Source organism: Uloborus diversus, chromosome 3 (genome assembly GCF_026930045.1).
Source record: "Uloborus diversus isolate 005 chromosome 3, Udiv.v.3.1, whole genome shotgun sequence".
In the NCBI taxonomy this organism is placed as follows: Eukaryota; Metazoa; Arthropoda; class Arachnida; order Araneae; family Uloboridae; genus Uloborus; species Uloborus diversus.
Genome location: NC_072733.1, coordinates 98,881,902 through 98,909,516, shown reverse-complemented (window position 1 = coordinate 98,909,516; position 27,615 = coordinate 98,881,902). Strand labels below are relative to the sequence as shown.

The 27,615-nt window shown below is 31.3% G+C and overlaps 1 protein-coding gene across 1 annotated transcript in view; it reads left to right on the top strand.

The window, feature by feature from the left end:
• The window catches only part of LOC129218867 (uncharacterized), a 191,709-nt gene that overhangs the window by 63,646 nt on the left and 100,448 nt on the right, over positions 1 to 27,615 (top strand). The window contains exons 6-9 of the mRNA XM_054853188.1: positions 7,319 to 7,378; positions 8,496 to 8,564; positions 19,385 to 19,489; positions 24,384 to 24,498. Coding sequence (XP_054709163.1) covers positions 7,319 to 7,378; positions 8,496 to 8,564; positions 19,385 to 19,489; positions 24,384 to 24,498 — 349 coding nt within the window. The remainder of the gene's footprint in view (positions 1 to 7,318; positions 7,379 to 8,495; positions 8,565 to 19,384; positions 19,490 to 24,383; positions 24,499 to 27,615) is intronic.

Below are 27,615 nucleotides of genomic sequence, written 5' to 3'. Positions count from 1 at the left end.
TGTTACCCAGAATTAATACTATTAACAGAAATTTTTTTGAATATTAATAATGTACATGAGAAAATACACATCAATCACTGAAGAAACTGTAATTGAATAAACTTTATTGTGACACTAAAATCTTAGTCAAACTCCAATCTTGTTTGAGCTTCTGGTCAAACGCAATCTATTACCATGCTTAAAAAATATTTCATTTTCATAAGATGATTGAAAGTGAACGTTATTAAATTACAAAAAAAAAGGATATCACTATGGAAAATAAAGTTGACTTCAAGAGTAATAATTAAAAAAAAAGTAGTTATAGCAAAAATGGCTACCCCTGAAAATTTTACCATCCTAGTCAGCTGCCTACTCTGCCTATTGGGAAATTGAACCCTGCCTTTGTGCCAAATTTGGCAAAGATCCAACATAAAGATTGGTATAAAGAACATAAAAACATCCACATACGGCCATATCTATAATCAAGATTAAATGTTAGTTTGATTTTTTCTTCAGATTTTCTCTCATTCTATTACATATTGTTAAACTTTGTTTCAGTATAAAATTGACCAATTGTTAATCAATACAAGGATGCATTGTTTGAACATGGAACAATTAAAGTATTCCCCGGGTAGCAGAAACTGCAAGATGCGAGACATGCGTCGCAGATTTTTCGGCGGCCTGCAGATAATTTTACCAAAAAACAAAAAGAAAGAAAAAAAAATTAATAAAAAAAAGAAATACAACTTGGCAAAAAGATCGTTCGGAGTTCGTTTTTTTCACCGGAAAAGCGATGGATGCTACAGCATTTCAGCTAGAAACATAGTCGCCGTATTTGGTCATTCATAAGATCGAAGTAGATAAGTTGCTTTAGTGGCTACCATTTTCCGAAACAAAGGAGAGTTGGATGTTTTATTTAACTGCAAACTAATAAAAATGACTTCAAATGTGCAGCTTTTTTTCTTTTTTTTTCCGGATTTTTTAAAATAGTTTTCTTGAGAAATGAAAAATTTTATATTTAAAATTTCACATTATCCTCATTGCTTTGGACGCAAAAGCGCTAAAAACTTTTCAACTTAAGTGTAGTCTCATGAGTATTTTAATTTTTAAATTATTTTTTAGCAAAAAATTCAGAAATTAAGATCTTAATTTTTGGCATAGTCGCCATGTTTGGTCATTCCCAAGATGTTGGTACGCAAGACTTTTTAAGTGCCTACGTTTTCATAAACGGAATTGGATGTTTATTGCAATTCATGCTGTTAAAAATTGTGCAAAATGTGCCATTTTTTTCAGATAATTCTTAATTATTGTCTTGAAAAATGCAAAACTTTATCTTTACAATATTATCCTATATTCATTGTTTTAGAGGCTAATGTGCTAAAAACTGATTATTTCAAGGATTTTGAATCTCTCTCTATTACTACTTTACAAATTAAAAAATCTATTTATAATCATATAATTTTTCGCGTAGACGCCATGTTTGGCAATTTGCAAGATGGAAAAAGACGAGACTATTACTTGCCTAAGTTCCCAAAAAAGAATTGGATCATGTTTTGATCAGTTTACTTCAATACAAACTATTGAAAGTAACATAAAATGTACAATAAGTCATATTTTTTTTAAAATTATTTTCATGAAAAATGAATTATCTGCACAATTGTGTTTGATCCTCATTGCTTTGGAAGCTCTGCTATAAACTAAAACATTCATCTAAAATGCAGTTTCCTTCCAACTTCTCATTCACTAATTTATTTATTTATTCATTTTTTGAAAAAAAATCCAAAAACCCATTTAACTTGCATTTTCCACATTTAAATGAATACGAATTGAATAATTGTTTTCAATAGTGTGCAGAGTTCTATTTATTTTTATGAAAGTAGTGACCCTCCCCCCCCCCTTTTTTATACTTTAAAACTCGGCGACGGTGGAGGCCACTAAGTTTTTCGGGTCTAGTGGCCACTGGCCAGTTGGAACATATCTGAATCTTGACCTTTCAAGGGACTAGTGCACTTTATGAAAACTTAAAATAAAACTAATAATAATGCTGCAGATTATTTTCAACTGCCCAAAATAGTGTCGCAGACTGGCTAGAAAGTTTCTGCTACTGGGAGTATTCCAATAAAAAAATCAAGAGGGAAAATTGAATATCCTTTTAAAAGCCTTATACTATTATAAATCAATTACAAGTATTTTATTTGTTCACAAATAGAAACTGGCAACAGATAACAATTTTAAGTCATTGCTTTTAATTTCCTTGTCGGCCAACAATGAACTCGGTTTCTAATCTGAAAAAAAGGCTTAGACATATTTAAAATCTGCTTTAAAAAGCGTTAAATTCGAATTCTATATAACATGGAAGTTCCAATCACATTCTGTCAGAAGCAGAAAAATACTCTTTATTTTGGTACTAAATTTTAAAACTTTTAAATATATTTTCACTGCAAAATTCGCAAAAAACCTTTTAGAGGTTTTTAATTAATATCTTCATTAATTATAGCCATCCAAAGACTCAACTTAGCTAAGAATACTCTCGATCAACTCTCCTTTTGAACATTTTTTTTTTCAAAATCAGTCCATCCGTTTAGGTGTTAGAGTGCCACAGACAGATAGGGGAAAGTGGCCCAAAGCGGATAGGTTTTCGAAGAACGCTCAAAAATTGTAGCTTTTGGATTATTATTGTAACAATTTTGGTTTTATTTCTTGGCAGGGTTCTTGAACTTCAAAATAAAAAGTGATTTTTGTATTATTTCAAATCCAATATTTATTTATTATCAAACTTTACAAACATTTGAAAAAACTGCTTTCCCCTACCAGAGAGCCCAAAGTGGGTAAGCTTAACTAATTGTAATTTGGTACATTTGCCATCAAATATGAAGTTATAATTTATTAAAATATTGACTAGCTATTTGCCATTATAAAAAAAAATAAAAAAGGTCTACTTATCTAAATGAAAGTCAGCATATTTGTTTATAAAGCATAAAGAAATAACTGATTAAATTTACAGACAAATTGATTCCATCCTAAAAAATAACTTTTTGAAGTTATACTTATCCTATTGAAATAGAAAATCTAAGTCATCTCACGAGTCAAGAAATTATAATTAAATATATGATTAAATCCTACATCCGCTTTACCTGAAGGCACGTTTTTTATTTCAATAATTATAACCTTAAATTCAAAAAAGAAATAACGAAAGAAGACTGTTGTTGTTTGTAGGTGGATGGTGTCAGAATAATGTAATATCATTGACAATTAAAAAAATAAGCTGGTCTTCAACTAATCACAAGTTACAAAACTTAGAAATGTATCTTTTTTTAATTTTAAGCCTGGTTGCTTCATGTCGCTTCACTGCTTCTTTGCTGGGACTGATTATAACTCAGGGATGTTCATGTAAACACGACATACGTATGCATTGTCGCTAACACCCCATGGGAGGGGGGGGGGGCATGCGAAGGCCTACACGCTTTTGGCGACCTAGCCATTTTGGGCCACTTTCCCCTACACATACACACAAATTCACAGATACTCAGCACGTCAAACTTATAACCCCCTTCCTTTGTGTGTCGAGGGTTAAAAAGAACATTAGTAGTCTGCAATTGGATGTATTTATTTGACACTGCATACAACCTTAGGATACAACATAAGTATTGATGTTTTGTAAAAACATCAAAGATTTTTTCTTCAATGTGTTAAATTCAGTGTCTTTTTAGCATCAATGTTTTGTGTTCAATGTTCTTTTTGTGTGTTTTATAGTTCAACAAAATTATCAAAAGAGAAAAATTCTGATAATTATGCTTGTGAAAATATAATTTGGATGAAACTTAAATCTTAACTAGTGATTATGTCATCCATTCCACTGGGTATGGTTTTCTTTGATTATTTGTTTGAAGAAGTAAATTTCATTTATGAAAAGTGAACAAGCTTCTTTTTCTGCAAAATGTAAATGAAAAGTAAGAGGCGACTAGTACAGCAGTGTGAGCTGAGTACTAAGGCCAGAACGATTAAGACAATACATAAGCATACTGATGAAGTCACACCTGCAAATTAAGACAGTATACAAACATACTGTTGAAGTTATACCTGTTAGACTACATCACCCCCGAGGGCTCACTGTCTGGAAAGCTTGTTAGTGATACAGTATGTGAGAACTTGGGTCATGAAGCAATCTGAATGGCTCTGAAAGTGCTTGCAGCTCTGGAGCTGTTTGCCAAACAAAAATGGTTTGTTCTGAACATCAAGAATAAATTGTATTTACAGAAATAATTAATCCTAAGTTATTAAAGCTAATCACAGTTTAAAATTAAGCAAAATCTCACTCAAGATAGGATTCTTAAGTTCTGTTTTTAAAAATATGGTATGCATTTTGTTCTCTATTCATTAATTATTTAGCTCATTTGAATTGCAGCTGGTTTACAAATAAGAAATGCTTCAATCAAAGCATTAAGAGTTCTTGTCACCATATCTGCTGTACTATTTCAACACTGAGCTACTTTATTAACTGTTTACCTGCCAATGTTCCAAAAATGGAACATGATATTCAACTAAAAATTTTCCAAAAATTGGTGAAAAGAAGCTAATTTTCACAAATTAATTCAGTCAGAAACTTGAAACTGTCCGGCATGCATTTCCGAATGTAGAATATTTATTTATAAAACTTCATGCAAAGCCTTAATGTTCCAAAAATAGAACACAGTAAGAAATTTTTTCGGGAAATTCTTGTCACCATATCTGCTGTACTATTTCAACACTGAGCTACTTTACTGTTTACCTGCCAATGTTCCAAAAATGGAACATGATATTCAACTAAAAATTTTCCAAAGAAATAACATTTAAATGAGCAAGTTTTATCAACACTTTTAAGGCTTGTTTTGAAGTATTTTTTGAAGTGCTATTTGGTTGTTTATTTATTTACAATTTTTTTTATTGCAATTTTTTAAAAATGAGTGTTTTTCTAGTTTTCAGCTGCTTTTTCTCATAAACTTTACCAAAAATTGGCTTTTACAGAAAATGTGATGATACTATTATTCGTAAAAAATACTTAAATGTATGATTTAAAAAAGCTTCTGAAAATGTATAATGTTATTTTCAAAAGGTATGCCCTTTCAAAATAGCATGTTCCAATTTTGGAATATTGCCGCTTTCAGGGTGTCAAACTTTCGGAAAGCGAATCACTCGACTCCAAGGGATAAGTTTCAAGTTTCATAATGTATGATTACTTCATCTTTTTGTGTTGAATGTACTCTCATGTAGATGTTTGCAAAACCAAATAAGTTTATGTTATGAAATTGTATAAGGTTTCGATAAAAAAGAAAATAATAACAATAACAGTTGGACATAGGAAATGGCTCCGAATCCACATCTGCTCTAAGAAACTGACAGTTTGTGATAATGGAGAGTAAGGGAGTAACAAGGAGGGTGACATCACTCATTTTTATAAGAATATATTTATGAAAAGTTGCGTTACACGTGGGGGGGGGGGGAGGAGTAAGCTGAAGTATTACACTTTTTGTCACATGAGTAGGGGGGTCGAAAATAGGGAAAAAAGTGACATCCTTTATGGACAGCCCCTGTTCATAAATGTTAAATTATGTCAAAGAGATTTCTTGGAGTAGCATAGGCTGTGTCATATTTAGAAACATCATCAGAATCAGATTTATAAGACACAACACAGAATATGGCAATTACACCCTGCTAAAACAGTCAGTATTACTTAGAAGATATTTTAGAAAATTGTCTAGAGCAGATTACAACAATGGGGATGAATAGATATTTTTTCAATAAACTCTAAAATTTATTGAGAAAATCGGAGTAAAAGCAAAAGATAGAACCATTAGGTAATACAAATAATAAACAAATAAAAACTGAAAAGATGTAAGGATCGTTAGGAATGAAAACTGACTTTAGTTGGTGAAAAGAAGCTAATTTTCACAAATTAATTCAGTCAGAAACTTGAAACTGTCCGGCATGCATTTCCGAATGTAGAATATTTATTTATAAAACTTCATGCAAAGCCTTAATGTTCCAAAAATAGAACACAGTAAGAAATTTTTTCGGGAAATTTAATGCTAATTTTGTGTTTACTAGACATACACAAACATACGTGAAAATACACCGCCAGCTCAGTCAATTCCAGCCGAGGACTGCAGTTTCATGCTCATTAGCACTCATCAGCTCGGCATAGGAAGTGAATGAGCTGGAGGTGGAAAACCTCTGGTCTGTGCTGATTCTATATTAGCTACCAGTTTGTTTGGCACTCTTGGCTCCCTTAAGAGGTTTTCTACCTCCAGCTCATTCACTTGCTATGCTGGGCTGATGAATGCTAATAAGCATGAAACTGCAGTTCTCGGCTGGAATTGACTGAGCTGGTGGTGTATTTCATGTATTTCTGTCTTAGCCCTGGCTATAGGGTGGTAACTTACTGAAAATACACAGACATAATTTCAAAAAAATACTCAAATCTAATTTTCCATCAATAGTTCGACATGTAAACGGTTAATTATGCATATTAATTACACTATTATCCTAATTTTTCTAAAGTTAATAAGAACATTTTACCAGCATAAGAAATTTTGATCAATAAATGTTATATAATTGTGTTAAGTGATTTAAAAGTCACAATTATTCTGCAATTTTCATAATTTCTTATAAACATTTTATAGCATGCCATTTTATCACTTTCTTTACAGATACTTACACAAAATAATAGTTCTTCTACTCCTGTTCCTTTTATTACCATTAGTAAAAAAAAAATTCTTGCTATAATCTTAAAAGTTATTATTATCAAAATCACTTATAGTATATACTTTTAATATTGATTATTAGAAATTATATCTGTCTTATTTTACCTCATCTTCTAGCCTTCATAAATTTCGTGAGGTGAGGAATTGATGTTTGACACCCTCTCACCTCTTTGATCCCTTTTCCCACTGTAAATTTAGATGCGATAACAGTGTTACTCACCTTGTTAATAGCCCTCATTCCCCAGTCAAGCATTACATAATTTATAATCAGTCAGCACAAAGCATTTAAATCAGCCCATCCTCCCCTCCATTCAAATTCTAGATACATCACTAGCATATATTAAAAAAAAATATTGCTTAGTGCATTTCTAATCAAAAAATAATATTCAGGGTAACTTGCATTCTGTAAGTTTTGAGGAAATGCATATTTTGTTGTCTTATAAGATTTATAGTATTTTCTGTTTGGTAATAAGTGAAGAGATCTCTCAGTGTTATAAACATTTATAAGAATTAGAACATTTGATATAATTTGTTCACAAAGTTGTATATTTTTGTTAAATCAGTTTCAAAATAATGTATTATATTGCTTAAAAATTTAGGGTATACACATCAAGTCAACTTATTCTGGTGTGCATATTATTGGAGGTATAAAAGATCAAGTACGTATATTTCTCTTTTTTTTTTTTTTTTGGGAAGATTTATGTGCTATTTTTTAAAAAATTAATCGTGGAGCTGCAACAAAATCTTTGATAACTAAATGTCAATGTAATGAAAAATTATGAGTTTTTTTAGACTTTACTGACATATCTTTGTTTTGATGTTAAGTATAAGAAATTTCATCTGAACTGTATTTTCCAAATTTTAAATAAATTTTTTTGTAGTGTAATTTCCAAATTTACAAGTATAAATATTATTGATTGAATAATATTAATTGCATATTATTTTGGAATAACTACTTAGAAGAATTTTTAAAAACATAAGATGCATTTTTATCAAAGATGGGTAGAAACTATTTCAAACTAACAGTTTTTTAGAGGCGTTATAAATGCTGCTTGCTGAAATCTCATATGACAGAATTGTGCAAGCCTGGTTGGGGAACCTCTGTACCTGTCTCTGTGAACTGTTTCCACAGGGACAGTTCCAGGGTCCTCACATTTCTTGGAATCTAGAGGTCCCTATAACAGTTAGCTTGTGGCTGGCCTGCTTCAAGTCTTCAAACCATCTTCCATCTTGTGGCATCATCTAAATGATGATAACTAGCCATACTAACAATGGTAAAAAAATAAATTCAAAAAAGAGAGGGAGAAAAAAAAAACAGGGAATGGTCAAGGCTTTTTGATGTATCCAAACTCGTTTATGCTACTAGCATTATCGAGCAAATAAGACACCTTTACACAAACACAATCACAGCACCAATCCTTTTTTTACAATGTCTGAGGCTACTGCGTGGCAAGATGTATCTGCTAGAAGCTTCACAATAATCTGATACTGTATTTGAGTGCAGGAAGTTGCTTGTTTCGCTCTTTATTTTACTTTCTTTTTTAAACCTTTCTCCCATTGTTACTTGTTTTGCTCTTTATTTTACTTTCTTTTTTAAACCTTTCTCCCATTAATTGTTTTTATTAGTGTATTTTACCAAAAACTTAATTTGATCTTTGAATGTTTTTTCAAAATTGATTTAATGTATAAGTATACACTTTTGGAAGCATATGTATTGAAAAGATAAGTTTTCAAACTGAACTACAGTGATTTTTAAAAATTGACTGCATCTTTTAGAGTCCGGCGAAACGGTGCAACAAAGTTGAAAAAGGTGACGAAATAATACAAGTCAACTATCAAACAATTGTAAGTAAAAAAATGCACACAATTTTTTTTCCTGCATACTTTTGTTTATGTTTTGTGTACAGCTAAAAAGTAAATAAAGCATGGAGGAAAAAAAAAGGAAAATTTCTGTTGATTTTGTTCCATGTAAAAATGTTGGCTTTTCAAGTTATTTAAGATGCTTTAATTTGGGAGTAAAAATTTGAACAAGTGTTTTCTTATTGCATATTTTTTCCCCCTTATTCTATCTAACACATAAACCAAGTTTCATTGATCTGCCGTTATTAGAATAAGCTCTAGTCAGCTCTCAACAGGGTAACTTCAATTGTATCCACTCTGTATTAAAGAAAAAGATAATTGTACAATGTTGTGAAGATATTTGGTCCTGTTATCAGTGAGGTTAAGTCATTACTACATTTTATGTGAGCTTGCATAAATTAATTAACAGGGTTCGTACGCCCTTGAAAAACCTTGAAAAGTGCTTGAAAAAAGAAAGTTCATTTTCAAGTGCTTGAAAACCTTGAAAAAGTTTTAAAACCTTGAAAAAGTTTCTTAGTGCTTAAATTCTCTCAAAAATCAACGAATTGTGCTTAGAAGTTTTAAAAAAGTATTTCACCAATGCAATTTTCTGAACATGTGTTCAGTATGCAACATCGCGAAAAATTGCTTTCGTGTTTGGGATTTCAATCCTTTTGCATCTTGTAAATATTTTGATCTTTTTTACAACCGAAAGATATTTTGACATATGGTACCTTAGATTAGTTTATTTTTTGTTTAATTTCATTAATTAACAAAGAAATTAATTTCAAAACCATGACAACATTGAACTTACTCGGGTTTCGCGGAAAATTGCTCTTGTGTTTGAAATTTCAATCTTTTTGCATCCTGCAAATATTTAAATATTTTGGCTAATCAAATGTTAGTTTCGCATATGCTACCTTAGATTAGTATATTTTTTGTTTAATTTTAATGAAAAACAAATAAATTTATTTCATGGGAAACATGCCACGTCGAACGAACTCAGACTTTGCGAAAAATTGCTTCTCGTGTTTGAAATTTCAATCTTTTTGCATCTTGCAAATATTTAAATATATTCACTAATCGGATGTTATTTTCATATTTGCTACCGTAGATTAGCATATTTTATGTTTAATTTCAGTAAAATATAAGTTTATTTTATGGGAAACATGACAACATTAAACTTAATTCGCGAAAATTTGCTTCCCTTGTTTGAGATTTCAATCCTTTTGCATTTTGTAAATATTTTTATATTTTTGGCAATTAGTAGTTATTTTGACACTGCTACATCAGATTAGCTTATTTTATTTTTTTATTTTAATAACTAAAGAGTTAAAGAATTTATTACCTTGGTCTTGTTTAATTATTTGCTTATTTATTTTTGCAATTTTGAATGATTATCTTTACCTAATTTTTGGTCATAACAGATTTTTTTTTTTTAAATTTAAATTTCAGCAGTTGAGCACCTAACAAATTAACTTAAAGTTTGTATTTTAAATATAAAGTTGATTTATATAATTTTATTTATAAGTACATCATTTTTTTATGTCTGCTAAAATAAATAAGGTGTATAACAGGGGTGGTTGTGTTATGATTATTCACTTGAAATCCAGTAGTGTTCGTTTTTATGCTTTTACCTCCTTATATCTCCAATTTTCCCCTTTTCCTCAAATGTTCAAAATTACTACTTTATTAAGGTTGTGGGTACTTGGAGCTTACTGAAAGAGGCTTTAATCAGCAAAGGGTAGATAGCTTAAGGAGGGTCTTTCATCTTCATTTGGATCTAATAAATTGACCAGTACCAGCCTAGCTAGGCCCAGTGCCTGTTGCTGGTTATCAACAGGCACTGGGCATGGTATTTCTATGCAGAATATTTTGACTTAATAAACTATTTTATGAATTGTATGCATAGCAAAAGTTATTGTTGTACATATGTATATTCAAGTAATAGGGGTCTTAGTTTTAAAAATTATTCCCCCCCCCCCCCCGCCCCATTTTGCTCTTTGAAACTTTCAGGTAATTTTTTATGAACTCACAAATCACAATTACACCTGAATATTATTGCCTTTCTAAATTTAAATTCTAATTTCAACAATAACCCATTTTTTCCCAAAATAAAACTACTTTTGTCATCATACATGTCAATTTCTTTTGAATCTTTTCAATTTCGAAATATGGCTCTATAAATCTGAACTTGCACATTTATTGTCTTTTGCAAGTTAATCAATGAAAGCTGAATAGGCTCAAGTTTGCATTCAGAGTATTTATCACTGCTTAAGCTGCTTTTGTATATTTTGAGGTGTAGAGACTGGACTGTGGACTTTCATAAACTTTTCTTACTTCCTAATTTTTAAATTTACTCGAGGACAGTTGAAATGCCTTATTGGCTGAACAGCTAATAAATACATACGAATAATTGATTTGCATACTTATAAATGATTTGCAAACCTAATATTTTTAGAACTTAATAGTGCAAACTGAAATAACTTTCTGGGTAGTGTTTTTGTCCTAACCACCCTTATATTGCAATAAACCACTGTATGGTACTGGAAATAAATGTTGAAACCGGGGGGGGGGGGAGGAGTGACATCAAAAACTCTTCTCTGGCAATGCCATTGAACTTGGGTATTTTAGTTTCTTCCCATTAAAGTTAAAAGCACTTATGAAAGGGGTTTTTTTTTATGTATTAATTTGCTGATTCTAGAAAATATACAAACCTCTGACTGCTGCAACCTTTGAAAAACCTCAAAATTAAACCTCTTGGTATCTGCTTCTCTTTATGACCGAACTTTTCAAACATTTTCAGAAAGATCAACGCAGTAGATCTTTCATCAAAGCGTCTCTTGTTGTAGAAAAAAAACAGTTTTGTTTTCCTATACTTTTTTGTATTATTGTCTTATTTCTATGTTGTTTGTAGTAAATGAAATCTGCATACAATATTTTAGTACAAATTTATGATATTGCCTTGAAAACAAAATTTTTTACCTTGAAAAGTACTTGAAAAGTGCTTGAATTTTTTTTCTGCCTAAAGGGTATGAACCCTGATTAAGCTGTTTATACTTTACTTCACATAAGTGGTTTGTCATTTTCATTACCTTTAATTTTATGTGTTTTTCCATCAATCTGAGGAAAAAAAAATTTTTTTTTCTCAGGTATACCTGAACTTTGTATTTAGTTCAGCATCCTTACCAAACATTGTTTTATAATAGCATCCTCATTTACTATTATATATATTTTCAATTGACTTTAATACAGACTTTAGTTTAGCAAGTCCATCAGGCCTGAAAACTTATTTTGTTAAGTCTGGTGTACCTGTAAAAATCACTATTAACAGCCTTATATTGAAAACTTTTTAAAGCTTCTGAACGCTATAGAAAATGAGAACTCTTTTTATCCTTTAACTCAGAAAATTGAAAGTTATTTACTTGTTCAAAGTCACTTTGGTAGCTGAAGTTAGTTATTTTTTTTTTTAATTCTTGACTTTCAAAAGTTCTTTCTCTTCTTTATCTAATGAAAAAATAATTCCCTCTTTTTATGATGCTACATTAAATACTTCTTAAGTGTTTCAAAAATTCAATAGGCATTAGAAAAATTTTATTGTTTCAGTTGGAGTTATTTCTTTGATTCCAGTTTTAGAACTGTAAGGGCTTTAACTTGTCTGTTCCAGAAGAAATAACTGCAAGTAATACTTTGATCCTCATTTTGCTTTCATTTCCACCACATATTTCTTTTATTTCTGTACCATAAAAGTAAGTTTTAAAGTTATCCTGTGTTGTTGGTATCGGACAGTGAGGCCAAGGTGGCCTGATCAATAAGGCATCAAACTCATAACCCGAGGGTCTGAGTTCGATGCCAGCCGATCAAAGATCCTCTAAGTTCATTAAAGGTGACTGGGCATGTTAAAATGTGTCATGGTCACAAAAGCCTCAATCCATTTCCAAATCGATAAATACCTCCGGGGGGTGCTGAACCATAGATTGCTCGACTTCTAGTCTGGACAAAGAAAAAATAAAAACAAAACTGTCTTCAGGGCCCCCTCCAACCAGTTAAACCACTTATAGTGGAAGGTATGGGGGACCCTATAGTGTGAAGTGTCAGAAAGTAAAATCATTTGATCATGCTAAAGTACTTTTCAATGCATTCCTTTACCAGTCTTTTGTTTACATATAATTGTTCTGGATAAACATTCTTTTGTCCATTGTTGTATCTTTTTTGATGTATCAATACATTATTTGGATGCTTAAAATTCTTTTGCATCATGTTTTAGCGGAAGTAAAAAAGCTTTCCGTAAGGAAAAAAGGCTCTTTTTCTTTGGTTTTCTGTTCTTCAATACTTGTTCTTCTCTTTTCACAAATGGTCTTTCAATCTCCTCTGGCTTTTTGACTATTGTAACTAAAACTAATATTGAGATATCTTTAAAACATTCTGAAGGTTTTTGTGATTTAATATTCTTGTTGAATACTTTCAAAATGTTGCAATTTTCACTCAACAAAAAATAATTTTGATTTTTGCAATCGATTATGCTAACAAAGAGAGCTGAAATAGTCTAGCTAAATTTGGATGTTCCTTACAAGTTACTTGCACTTTGAGTTTATAGTTAGAAAAACTAATACTGAGTAAGAGGGCCCCCCCCCAGTACTGTACATAAATAAATTGTGCATATCTATCAATACAAATACAACTAACTCTTGATTCTCCGCAATCTTTCAAGTTTAAAAAAAATCGCCGATGATTAACTTAATGAAGATAAAAGCACCTGTTTCAACCAGAAAAAATCTGTTTTCAGGTAATCATATTCCCCTTCCAGTGACATAAAACCTACAAAGGGCGCCAAATCTGACGAGTTGATTTCTACTTTTTAGATTTACACTACTTGCGCGCATAAACAAGATATCAGACAAGTTTTGTTTGAAAAAGTTCTCTCCCTTCCGCTATACCATTTTTGGTGTAACCTTGCTTGATCTGTTTCAGTTAATCTGTTTGCTACAGCTGGGGTATGTGTGTAATCTGTTTGCAATAGTGAACAATCTTTGTTTAATTTTTACACATTGTCATCGTTTTTACTTCCTTTTACAAAAAAGGAAGTATTGTATTTGGAAAAAATTTTCACCCAAAAATCAGCCTTAATTTCCATTTTGCTCACCCCCCAAATGAATGTTGAGTTTTTTTTCAACCCGACCACACATGGATATGTGCCTAGGAATGTACAGACACCCGAAATATCCATTTTGATGATCCCCGAGTTAATTACAACCAGTTTTCTCGTGACGTCTGTATGTACGTATGTATGTGCGTATGTGTGTATGTATGTCGCATAACTCAAGAACGGAATGTCCTGGAAAGTTGAAATTTGGTACGTAGACTCCTAGTGGGATCTAGTTGTTCCAAAGGGGTTTTTTACATCTTTTTGGGGTAAAATCATTGTTAATTTCGATGTAAACTCAAGTAGTGTTATAATTTGGCAGACACTTGGCGACATATCACCAGTCTTTTGGTCGCCAAGTTTTGGCGATTAAAAAAAATTTTTTTTTTTGAAATCTGGTTTTAATTTGGCCACTGTTTGTAATATTTAGAGAGTAAACTATTGAATCATATTAAAACTGCCAATAATGAGAAAATCACATTAAATTGGAGTAAAAGGAAGTCCACACATCAGCTCGTTTAGATAGTTTTAATGTATGCAATTGTTATGAATTTTTTTAAATATATTGCATACACTAGCATTGTTTTTTTACATATTTTGCAAGTTATCTGTGGAATTTGCTTATCTGCAGCAACCATTCCACCATATGCCGCAGAAATTTTAATGATAAAGGCAAGGACAAATACAAGGGAGGGGCGCGATGAGGGCCATTGCCCCCTCCTTGAGTCCTGATACAAGATTTCTCCCTCAGTATATTTTTGATACTGAAGTTAAAAAGCATCATTTTAGACTATCTTCATTAATGTTTCAAAACAGAGAGCTCTCCTTCGAAGTTTTTTCAGAGTAGTAGTTTTGAAAACGCAATTGTAGCATATCTCTTAACTCACTTGACCGTTAGTTCGGACTTTGTGACCCATTCTTTCTTTTAAGCACTGATGAAAAGGTTTGTTTTTGACAGAATCAAAACAGCTGTTTGCTGAATTTTTAATTCTTTTATTTGTACTGGTATCCACGTTGCGGTATTTTACTCATATCTTAATACTTTAGCAATAGGGATCGGAAATTAGTACAAGAAGTTTTTCGAAGTTCCCCAAACTTCAATTTGGACGATCTTAGATTATATTAGAACACTCCTCTGGATTTTTTTGTAGATTGAATTCCCCCCCTCAAAAGCCCCCCCCCCAAAAAAAAAAACTAAATTTGACATGATCCTCCATGATGTTAGAAGAAGGGGGACAGAGGTTTGGGACTAAAAGGTTATATAACCTTTATAAAAAGTTTAATCATGTGAAATCAATCGCCCCCCTCCTTGAGTATTTTCTGGATCCCTCCCTGGTTAAAATGAAAATTATTTTTCTTAAATAGGAGTACCAGAATATTGTTCCAGAACTGCTTTTCAGGTTCATTCCAGAAATGTACCCGAATGAAATTCTGGTATGTTCTAGCAACAAATCACCTCTGATACATATATATATATATATATATATATATATATATATATATATATATATATATATATATATATATATATATATATATATATATATATAAACATCAATAGAACAAAAAACAGACAAGGTTAAAACATAGATAAATGACAGAGAAGAAGCCATTACTCTTAAGCAGTGGAAACTTCATCCTATGGTCGAAAGACTAAAACTTTTATGCTTTTAAGTTTTAAGCATAAAATTTAGTATAAAATTTTTATACTAAACCCCCCCTCCAAATACCTCCTCTCCAAAAAACCCCCTCTTAATTTCACAAACAAACCTGGAAGTTCATACAATATGCAGAAATTTAGACTTAGTTTCACTTATGTCGCAAAACAAATGAGTGAATAATACAGAGAAAAAGTAGATTTTACACTCATATATATCAGGGGTCTGTCCAGATTTTTCACAGGGTCCATTTTTTGTGAAAAATCAAATAATTTTGTAAAAAATCAATTAATTTTGTGAAAAATCAAATAACTTTGCAAAAAAAAAAAAAATTGTAGATACGAAATTTTATGATTTTGAGGTGGCACAAACTACATTATTGACACTTAAAGTTGAGTGTTTTCCTTCTTTTCTGTTGAGAATATCATTCTTGAGTGTTTTTCGAGTATTCGGGGGGGGGGGGGGGGGGAGACGGCATCGCTCTCTGAGAGATGGGCACCCCTCAAGTATCAATATTCATTTACCATTCTACATTATGTTAAATGATACTAGAAATGTTATATGTATAGTATTTAAAATAACTCAAAAAAAGAAATTCAGGCAGGGGTCCAGCATTTAACTTTTTGAACCAACACACTGTTAAAGAGCTCAGAATTTCGTTGGAAACTTATAAACTCTGTGATTTTTACAAAAATATAAAAATATTTTATTTGTTTACATCTTAAAAAAGCGTACTAAACATCCAAAATTCGAAAAATCAGATTCCCATAGCGGATGCAGAGAGATGAAAATCCTCAAAGTGAAAGCATCAAAAGTATAAAAATGGCTTGTAAAATAAATTTTTTAATAAAATTATTTTAAAATTGCATTTTAGAGTCTTATGATAAACATATCATTAATATCTGGACACAGTTGAAGCAAAGAAAAAAGAAATAAATAAAATAAACCATCAATTCAGCATTTTAATTTTTGATATAATAAAAAAAAAATGAAATTCCACTTTAAAAACTTGAAATAAGCGTTGCTACAAAAATAAAGTCCTAATAAAGCGAAGTAAGCTTGAAAAAAGAATAATATATGATTCTTATATCGGATGTAAAAATATTGTGTTTTTCAAAATGTAGGCATCTAAATAAATAAAAACGGTAAATAAAAGAGATTATTTAAAGTTAATTATCCTTTTCAGCATTGAAAAGTAAAACCCATATAATTTTCTCGCAATATAACTGTTAAACATTGCACCGCCAGACGCTAAGTGGCTATAAGTTTGAATTTGGTAATCCTATTTGAAGCGATCACATTTTCTCCCCACCCCTGCTATCCTTTGCAGTTATAAGTTCATTTCGCTGTATATTATTGTTTATTAAATCATAAGCTAAAGAAAAGGGCTTACACAACAACACCACTGCATAAAACAAACAAGCAAATTATAAACCAAACTGACTTTCAGCTGTTAATTTCTTTCAAAGAAACCAACAACAAGCATTATATTTATATGGCTGTTGTAGTTATTTATTGCTTGCAGGAGCATCACAAGAGTACCGATTTCTTTATTTTATTTTATTTTTGCAAAATTAGCAGATTTTGCATAAGTTGATCCCTCTAATTTAACTTTAAAAAAGGTTCCAAACATAATTGCGGAAATATGCTGCGCTATTTTGATTTGAGATTTTGCTCTTTCAATAAACAATTTGTGAAAGATCCATTTTTGTTTATCAGAATTTTGTGAAGGGTCCCTTTTCATTATATATATATATATATATATATATATATATATATATATATATATATATATATATATATATATATATATAATAGAAACTAAACTAAATTCAGTGGCACAACAACCCATGAGTCTGCAGCCTATTATATCCTACTCAGTTCTTGTGACTATGGGCTCTGGGATGCAAGACCGTATTAGCTAGTCAGCAGGAAATCTCCAAGGCTTAGTTCCCAAGTCCGCTTGGTACTCATTTCATCCACTGAAGGAATGAAAGGAAGGAATCATGTACAACTTGGATCTGTGCCACGGAAGATCAAAGTGCTACCACAAAGCCAACGGGCTTCTATACACACATTTTTCGCTCTCCCTCTCTCTCTATATATTATATAACGTCAAACCTAATTAACACAAACTCAATGGGGACGCCAAAATCTTTTGTGTCAATTGATTTCTGCATTTACTAAATTTTGATTAAACACAACAAATTTTATTTTTGATACTCGGAAAATAGAGGAACCAAAGTCAATTCTTACAAAAATACACACACAAGCAGTTATATTTATAGCATTTATAGTTTAAGTAAGAAACTTTTCTAAAGTCAAACTTTTGTTAAACATAATTTATCAAAAGATAAGAGTAAATTTTACTACCTGTGTACATTAATTAAAAAAATCTTTAGTTTTGCTTCAATGTTTAGAAGTAACATGTGTTTACAAAAATATCTATCTCTTTTAAACAATTTAACACCCAGGAGGCGTTTTCCTGCTGCATTAAAAATCATTGCATAGTTTGTAATGCCATCCCCCCCCCTTTTTTTTACAGTGATTAAAGTTTGGTCTTCAGGATCAACATCTTCATGATCTGTTTCAATTTTACTTTTATACTTGTTTTGGAATTCCATAACTATATCGTCATCCGACAGGAAGGCTTCCCCATCTATTTTACCGATTTTTCTAACTAGGCGACCTCTTTGATAACTGAAGAAGTTGTTTTTTCAACCAGCTCTTTTTTGACAGTTTCTCTTCTATCCTTCAAGCCCTCCATGATGAAAGCAATTTCGTACTGCTAAATGTATCTAGCAGAAAGACAGCGAATTCGCATTTACTGTAAAAACAGTTGATGGCTTTTTGAACCATTTCTCTATGACAGTGCATTTTCAATTTTTTCTTTTTTTAAATGACTTTAAAACTTTTTTAATCATCTTCAGCAGGGTTTCATCTAAGTCATCTTCGCCTTAAACAATTGATTTAACTCTAATTTTTAACCTTTTCTCACAGGGAATGGCATTTATTTTGTGTTAAGCGAGTTCATATTAACAGGGTTTGACTGTATATATGTTACACAGCTGAAAAGGCATTTCACAAGTCATGATTCTAACAAATTCTGGCAAATAAAATAAACAAATCGTGATGTGAGTCTTTGAATATTAGTTTTCCAACACCTGGACTCTCCATGAAATAAGTTTAAAATATTCAAAAATTAAAATTTCAAATGTTTCACATAATTTTCCTGCTTGTATAATACAAGAAAACTCAAATTTCAGTATGTATACTTTTATGTATGTCTCCTGCTCCTTGAATTACATAAAAAAAAAAAAAGAAAAAAAGAAAACTTATTTTTTTCCTTTTTTCATAACCAAAAACATAATTATTTTAGAAAAAAAAGGATGTTTTGACAAAATTTACTTACAGTGTAGTTCCTGGTAAGAAACAACTTCAAAACCAAAGCATGATCTAAGAGTCCTTTTTTTAAAAGAGGGTTGGTGTAAAGCATTTTTAAAACCTATTTTATTAGTCTTTTAGATTTTCAGCTGAATCGGATTTGAGGACACTTGTTGTGATGGTTGGTTTCTCTCTCTTTTTAAAAACTTTACATATAGTTGGACCACCTCAAAAATGAAATCTTGGCTACGGCACTTATTATGGTGTATGTTGCAGATTCTTGAGAAAGACTGCAGACTATTTCTTCATTATGGAAGAAAAAGACCCTAAAATTTTGAAAGAAAAATTTTCGATTTCAGTAAATGAAGATTTGTAAGGTACTTTCTGGATTTAATCCACTGGGTAGCATGAACTTGTATTAATATTTCTTGGCCTCAATTTAGATTTTACAGTTAATGTAATGTCAGCTTATCTTTTATACTATTTTGTAACTGTTATCCATGTCCTAGACTGCTGAAATAAATTTTTTTACTAGGTGTATGTATATATTCAAACATATTAAATGTTTATAATTTTAATAGTATCTTTCTGTCTTGCTGTTTGTTTTTCCAAATTTTAAACTATTGTAACTTAATTTTCAGATTGGCTGGCAGCAGAAGAAATTAGTAACTGCCATGACAGAACACTCTACTGAATTACATTTAACATTGAAGAAAAGACCGAGACATATAAATATATCTGGAGAAGTATGAACATTTTATTTAATACTAATACAATTTCATAAGATGTATTTTGGATTTTCATATTTCCTGTAAAAGCACATCTATATTTGTATGAAACATTTTCAAAATACTCTTAAAAATAAAAAGGGATACTTTCTCGCAGCTTCAAATTTTATAAATATTTTACTCATTTTGCTTGCTTGTTGGATAATATGGTTGTTAAATCTTTACTCATCTCCTAATTGGGTACTGACATTGGTCAGTGATAGTGTGACTCTGAGTATGTATTTGTTTTGTGGAATGTAGCTATCAGTCTAGAATAAGGTCTGTCATACTTTTTTTTTTAAACATTGTTCTATTACATTTGGGATAGAATGTATTTGCACCCTAAAAATTCATTTCCAGTATTATTTTTGAAAAAAATTAAGGTTTACCTCTGGGAAAACAAGCTTCAAAATTTGAAAAAGAAAGGTAAAAAATGGTCAATTTCTTTAAATGTTTATGAATGTACAAATGTTTAAAATTATTGTTCTGATACCATTCAAACGTTTCCTTTTGTTCCTCAAATGTTCCTCTTTTCACATGTTTTTATGATCAACTATCATAAAAACACTATGTAACTCCCTTTACAGTTTTTTGTTCACAAATAAACCGTACATTTTCGTGTAACGTACTTTCAAAATCGATTTTTTTTACCATTTTTGTACATTGTAATATTTTACCTTTTATAGTGGACATATTTTTTTCTGCAATAAATAATTACTATTCATCTCTTTGTATGAAATACAAATATATTTTATTCCTGAGGTGGCTGCACGTCATGCTCCACTCATTTACACTCACTATATGATTTTAACCGAATTACAATGTTTGGACCGGGGTTTGAAGTTGGAGTTATTTCTCCGTTTTGGCATTATGATCATTAGTATAAAGTTGTTCTTTTAAATCTATTTCTTACGTGGTCCTAATCTTTTGCCACGTATGCCTTTTTCTAATTCAACTCCTTTATATTTTGACTCTCGTCCACTGCTATGACCAATAGGGTATGTCATAAAAATGCATGTTTTATTATCTATTAGGAACGTCCATTTTCCTATGTATTTACCAATTTTGTATTGATAGGTACAAAAAAAAAAAAAAAAAAAGGTTTGCGAGGGCAATTTCAGTTTTTAGGAAAATACAATTTACATATAATTCTGGGTCTTCTTTGAAAAAGTCCAAATAGATATACAGAAATAAAAATGCATAAATTTTTGTTTTAACACCATTCAAACGCTTCCTTAGGAAACTCTTTTCCACCTCCATCTTTATAGTAAGTGTAAATGTAAGTCCTGTTATGACTATCCTTCTTGGTTGGGTGGAAGAGAAGGGCAAAGTGGAGCATAAAGTGAAGCTACCTCCTTGTGGTGGGTTCTTGGCAATAAAATATATTTGTATTTTCCACAAATAAATGCATAGTGCACATTTATTGCGGAAGAAATATTTGTGGACTATTAAAAGAGAAATATTGCTAGACATGAAAAATAGTAAAAAAATCAGTTTTTGGTTAATGTCACCATTTATTCATGAACTGAAAACTAAAGGAATGTAGTTAAAGACATGTGAAAAGAGTGTTAAAAGGAAGCATTTGAATAGTATCAGAACAAGAATTTTAAATATTTGTATTTCATAAATTTTTTTGGAAATTGACCATTTTTACCAGTTTTTCTAACTTTTAAACTCATTTCCCTGTGGGTAAAACATATTAATTTTCATTATTAATACTAGATATGAATTTCTGGAGTGCAAATACATTATGTCTCAAATACACAAGATCATGTTTAAAAATTTTTTTCTCCCACTAACACATGATATACCCTAGTTTAGAATGTTGAGAGGTTTCTTACTTTGCATTACTGGCAATGTTAATTTTTAAGATGATCTTTAGTTATCAAGTTTTGGTGTTATGGTTGAAATCTGAAAGAAGTTAAAATTTTTCGAATCATAGACTAATAAGCCTATTGATCAGAATTTGAGTTAGAACATAAGTTCTACACACAAAAGTGATAGTGGGAAAACCTAGCTATTAAGCTGTTGGTAAAATGCTAAAGACTTAGTTGTTTAAGATTTTATGTTATATTTCAAATTTTTGTCTGTAAATTTTGTTGTCAAAAACTAAACAAATTAAAGTTTTTAAAACTGAGTGGTTTAAAGTAAAATTGCTTTAAGAGTAAGTTATAAGCCATCTTTGGTGGAGAAAATAGCAGTACAGTACATGAGCATATCCAGAGGGAGGCAAGTGCGGGCATCTGCCCCTTTTCTGGAATAGAAAAAAATTAAAATAAACCAAAAGGAAAAGATAAAACCAAGAAATTTCAAAAGAGATTGATTAATTAACCTTTACTTCACTTTCTAGAATTATTGATTGGTTTGGCTCTAGTAACTTCAGGCGGATTTTGAAAAAATATTATATTCTCTTTTTGAGAGCTCATTGAAAATGAAGAATTATTGGTATTTAAGTTGGGTTGGAAGGGTTGGGTTTTCTGTTGAACCAGCTTATGAAATAGCTCCTATGAAGCTGGATCCTGGCTCAAAGGAAGAAACCAGCAACTTTGCTGGAAGAGGTGAGTGTCTCTACAGATGGTTATCTGTTGATGACATCAAACATATTCAGCTGAAAATCTTGAGGACAGACATGATCCCTTTGGGAATCATATGCAAAAATTCAAAAGAATGCCCCACATGCAGGTACACTGCTTTTCTACTGTACCAGTGATGAAACCCCAGAGTGACTAAAAGCAATATTAAATGGTAATGATGAAGTTATTGGTGGCTCTGCACTAAAAGTTTTGAATGCTAAAAATTAACCAAAACTCATCAAGGTAGCTTCAAGACAAAGGATGTCATGGCAAAAACAATTGAATATTATTGCTGAGGTAGATCAACCAGTTAAACTCAGACCTGAACTCTGAGAAGTAACGGTTTAACCTCAAGGTGGGAGAACCAAGCACCAGAAGATGAATCTTCGAGGTTGACTGAGAGGCTGCCGAGGCAATAAAAAATGCTGTCTTGGAGCTTACACTGACCTTGATTGAGGAACCTTCAAAATCCTGAATGATTCTGACACCAGGACCAAAGAAGTCCAAGCAAATCCTCCTACAACTACACAAGAGCAATGTTACTGTGAAGAAGAAGAAACTTCTCATGTAAGTGACTGTTCCTTGGTGGGTCAGATATTGACTTCAACTCTGATTAGACTCTTCTTGCTACCTCCCCTCTGTTGGGTAGGTGAAGGATGGTCTGTCTAAGTCTATGGAAGTGGTGGTGGTTGACTCTACTCAGTTTTGGGTCTTTCCCACCCTCTTACTTTTGTGCTTGTTTTTTATGGACAGAAACATTTAAAAAAAAAGAAGTAGCCCTAATCAGTCTTCACTATAACTGTACTGCTTCTGCTCTTCTGAGTTATGAAGATGGTGATAGGTGATATTGACATTGCACTTATTCAAGAACCTTGGAACAAGCAGGAGAGGAGTAAAATCTTAGGATTAGGTATCGGTGATCATAAATCTCATGATGATCATACTTGTGCAAGACCCAGGGAATCTTTTATTACTACCACTAGGTTTAAAGCTCTATATCTTATCAACTACTTAGATGGTAGCAATGCCACAGTCAAGCTCATCTATAAGAATGATGAACATAAAGATGAAATTATCTTTATAGTTGCTTATTTTCCTTTTGAACAAACAAAACCCATCCCCCCTCCCCTTATTACCCAAATGCCTGCCTCCCCTTTCATTTTGAGTTGGATATGCACTTGATACAGCAATAATACGAGTTTCTATCATCAAAATGTGCAAGAAAAATGGAATGTACATGATAGAACTTGAAACATTTGCTGTGGAAGATTACTCGGAATGCCTCAAAACACATCAGTATCAATTCAAAAATATGTTCGAGTAAGAAATCTCTTTTTCTTCCTTTCTTTGAAAAAAGGTAATAGAATAAATATCACTGATTTGAAGATTACACCAAATAATGTCACATTTTATTATATGTTTAGCATGTTACTCATAAAATATGCAGATAGTGTGCAGTTATTTTTCAATCAGTTGAAGGTCTGTCACATAGCATTGCAAAACATTATACTTCTGGCATGGGCATAGCAAGAAAGCTAGGGAGGGCAACTGCTGTCTGATTTTTAGTTTTCTGCGCGCTCTGGTATAACGTTATGTAGAAACTTTTAGTATGCATTCATGCGTAATATTTTATATGCGTAATATTTTTATGCAACCCTACCTTCTTTTGGGTTTTCCTATGTTTCTACTCTATTCAGCCTAACAGCATTTTATCAACTTGAAGAATATAAAGTTGTTAATCATGCTTCCAAATATTTTCTCTTTTTTTCGTATTGCCATTTATTTGCCACAAACTATGTTGAAATAAGGCAAGTTTGGGAAAATAGGGCTTGAGTAAATGAGGAAAATTCATTTCTAGCAGAAGTGAAATTTTGAGTTTGGGAAAACAACTACAGCAAGATAAACTAATATGCTATCTAAGGAGTGACATTTGCCCCTCTCTTTGGCTACTAGATTTTCAAAAAGGAATAAACTAGATCGAATGAAAAGAAATTTGCATTTATGTGAATTTTTTTTCCACTATAGTGAGCAATTCAATAACTTAAAATAAATAATCTTTTTCCTTAAAGTGCATACATGTAGATAAACATGGCTGCTCATTTTGTAGCAATATTTTGTGCTTGTTGTTGTTGGCATAGCTAGAAAAGCAGTGATTAATGTGGCTGCTATAGGAGGAACTAGATGTAGATAAGCATGTGAATTTTTCATAAAATTGCTTGGTATGCTTTTGAACTTCTTTTAATACTGCTGGCAAAGAGAAATTGTCTTAACTTTGTGGATTTATCCCATTTTGTTTTTAGGTTATCATTTTAAGACCATATCGTATTCCTTCTAAAACGACTGCAAATAAATGTCATAAGTGGTCTGAAGAAAATCATTTACGAGGACAAGATACATGTTCAACATCAAATGAAAGTGAATGCATGAGGTAAGTAAATTTAAATTTTTTTGTTTTCTGCTAACTTTTGTAATTTTGATATCATAAAAATAATGTATACTCGTATATACTGGTTGGTACAAAAATGTTTTAAGTGAGTAATGTGATTTCTTAAGATTCTCTGAATTATTTGGCAATAAAAGTGTAATACAGTAGGCTCCCATATAATCATGATGCTTGGTAAATGCCTTGGTTGGATTAGCAAATATCCCAAATAATCCAATTTATGCAAATTTTGATGAAAATTTCTTGAAAAGTTAGGCATTTGTATTTTGTAGTAGGACGTTAAATAATTTGAAAGAGTAATAAGAAAAAGTGAGAAATTTTATCTATCTAGATTCACCACTACACAGTCCTTCTTTCTTGTATTCTGCTAGAATGCTGCTTTCCTTTTTTTTTGGGGGGGGGGGGGGGAAGTGGCACCCTGGATAATCCACAACCCTTATAATCTAGTCTGAGTTAATCAACAGTCTGCTGAATTATTAAGTGTTTTCTTTGTAGTATAACGCTGAGAAAAGAAGTTACTTTTCTTCACTTGTTAAAGCAATTCACTAAAGTTTTATTGTGTAAAAGTAATATACTTTTACTTATTAAAAGTGAGTGTGCTGATTCAATTGCTACCCCAGTAGCAATAGATTGTTCAAATCTGGTACAGAAATCGTGTTATTGGTCGAATGACGGGGTTAAGTGTTACTTGCACTTAAAATTAGACGTAACAGGCATATTATCACGGTGCCAGTCTAGTTCTGAGGGGACGTCATATTAGACGTTCAAAAAACGTTCTAATAACACGGTGTTATTCCCGTGCTAAAATAACGTAATATTTGACGTTCAGCTGTCACCGCATCCGAACGCCCTCTATATCTGTTTACCGTGGAATAGTTACAGAAACTTTCTTTGCTTGCCAACTTCAACCACTTTCGGAGCAACTGCTGAAAAACAATCCGAGCAAAGGATTATTCTTTTATCAAAAGTAAGTGATTAATTTAATTATAATTACTTTTAAATCTTTCACATGTTAATTTTGTTTATAAATCGAATTTCATTTAAATTTTGAGTTAATTGGGGTTTTTTTCTTAGCTTCGAACATTCTGCAAAACTTAATTGTTCCATTTGTATAATTTAATATCAATGGCTAGTTCACGGATATATTTTTCGCTAACGTTTCTTTGTACAATTTTCATTTCTGATCTGAATTCGAATTGATTGCTACATTTATTTTCCTTAAAGTGGTTGTTTTAGTTATTCTTGTTTTCGACTATGAATTTTAAGTTGCAATAGAGTATACATATATATTTTGTTCTTGCTGAATCTCAGTTTTTGATGTATTTAAAATGCTTTATTTTAAAGTTTTTATACTTTTAAGAAAGTAGACGGCTCACATAATGATTCTATTATTGCAAAAATAAACCTCCAAAATTTTTATGAAAAATGTATTGCTGCTGTAAAATGTGGTACATACTGTACAGAAATCAGAAAATTAGTATTCTTGAATGTTGAGACAGAAAATGAGTCTAAATTATTTAAAGAATTTTTCAATTTAAAATATTCATGATAAAGAATCAATTTTATCAGCAGAAAAGGTCTCAATCAAAATAGTACCTAAAAAAATTATGGCGTTGAAAATGGTCAAGATTATAAAAACAAGATTCGTTGTATAACGCATTCAATTTGTTCTATTCTAAAGCAATATTTCCTGTTGTTAAAGATATTATGTCTGACTATACTTTTTTGTTTTTATTCATTTATTTTTTTTCAGAAGCAAGTTGAAATAAATGCTAGGTTATGTTTTCGGTTTATAAAAATAAAATGCGTATTGCTTGTTTATTCTATTGCAGCAAAACAAAATGGCGAGCTGCTACCAACTGTTGATTACCATCACCTGGTGCTTGAAAGTTTTCTGCGTTTAATATTCCTGCACAGATTTAACAAATAAAAAAGACTGGCAAAAATCAACTAATTGAATTGAAAACGGATGGGGAAAGAAAAATAATATTAAATAGAAGTGTTGTCTTAAGGAGTTAAAATTATCTCCCAGTGTTTTTTGTATTAAGAAAAATATTCTCCCTGTAACGAATTGTTTGAACATAGATTTTTTTTTTTAAATTCTTTATTTCGAGTTTTAGATTCGGCTTTTTAATTTTTAATGTCTTTTTGACGAAACACCAGCCTTGCTCTTGCATCAATCGGCATACTATAAGTGGAATTAAATTGTATTAAATTATGAGTAGAGTATGTTTTGTGCCATTTTTAAATAGGATCGAATTTATGTCGAATCAAGGGGCAAAAAAATCCTCAACCTGACCTTTTCATATTTTCATGAAACTTTTAAAAATCTTTTCTTCCACTTCTTAAATTTGTAAATAATTTTGGGAAAAAAAAATCATTCATAACTTATGATTTTGAAATTCGTTAAAAAGCATTTGCTGGTCGACAGTGCTTTCAAATATTTAATTGCATTTCTATGAGAACTTCAGTCTTGTAAAATAGCTCCTTTTGAAACACAATTACGTAATCTTTAATTCGATATGTAAATTGAAAACCTTTTGAAAATAGTAACAGCTCCAGTAATTGGCACGGCACCAGTGATTGGCACTTCCAACAATATAGTCTTAAAAAAAGACACGTATCTAATTTTTTTAAAATTGAAGGCTATATACCAATTGAATGTACATTAATTTTAAAGATTATAACTTCAATTCATGTTACTAAATGGCAGCAGTACGTAGGAAAGAGAAACAATTGTGGCTTGTGTCAAATCAGCCATTTTTGTTGCAAAAGCTTCTTCTCTGGCTTAAGGGAAGCATGCACATAAATCCATTAAAATCTGACTTAAAATATATTTTAAATTTTCGTTGTCAAAAGTTTTGTTTAGTTGAAAGGTGTTACTTTAATGGTGTAGAAGTATATTTTCGTCCCTATTTGAAATTTTAAAATAATGATGGGTGCTATTTACTGGTGCTTCAATTTTGCTAGTCCCCAGTAATTGGCATGTGTGCCAAGTACTGGGGAAATAGCGTCATTTCCGCGATAAAGCTGAGTGAGGTGTCATTAACTTCAGGTTTTTGCGTAGATTACGAATATGATACAGCGGA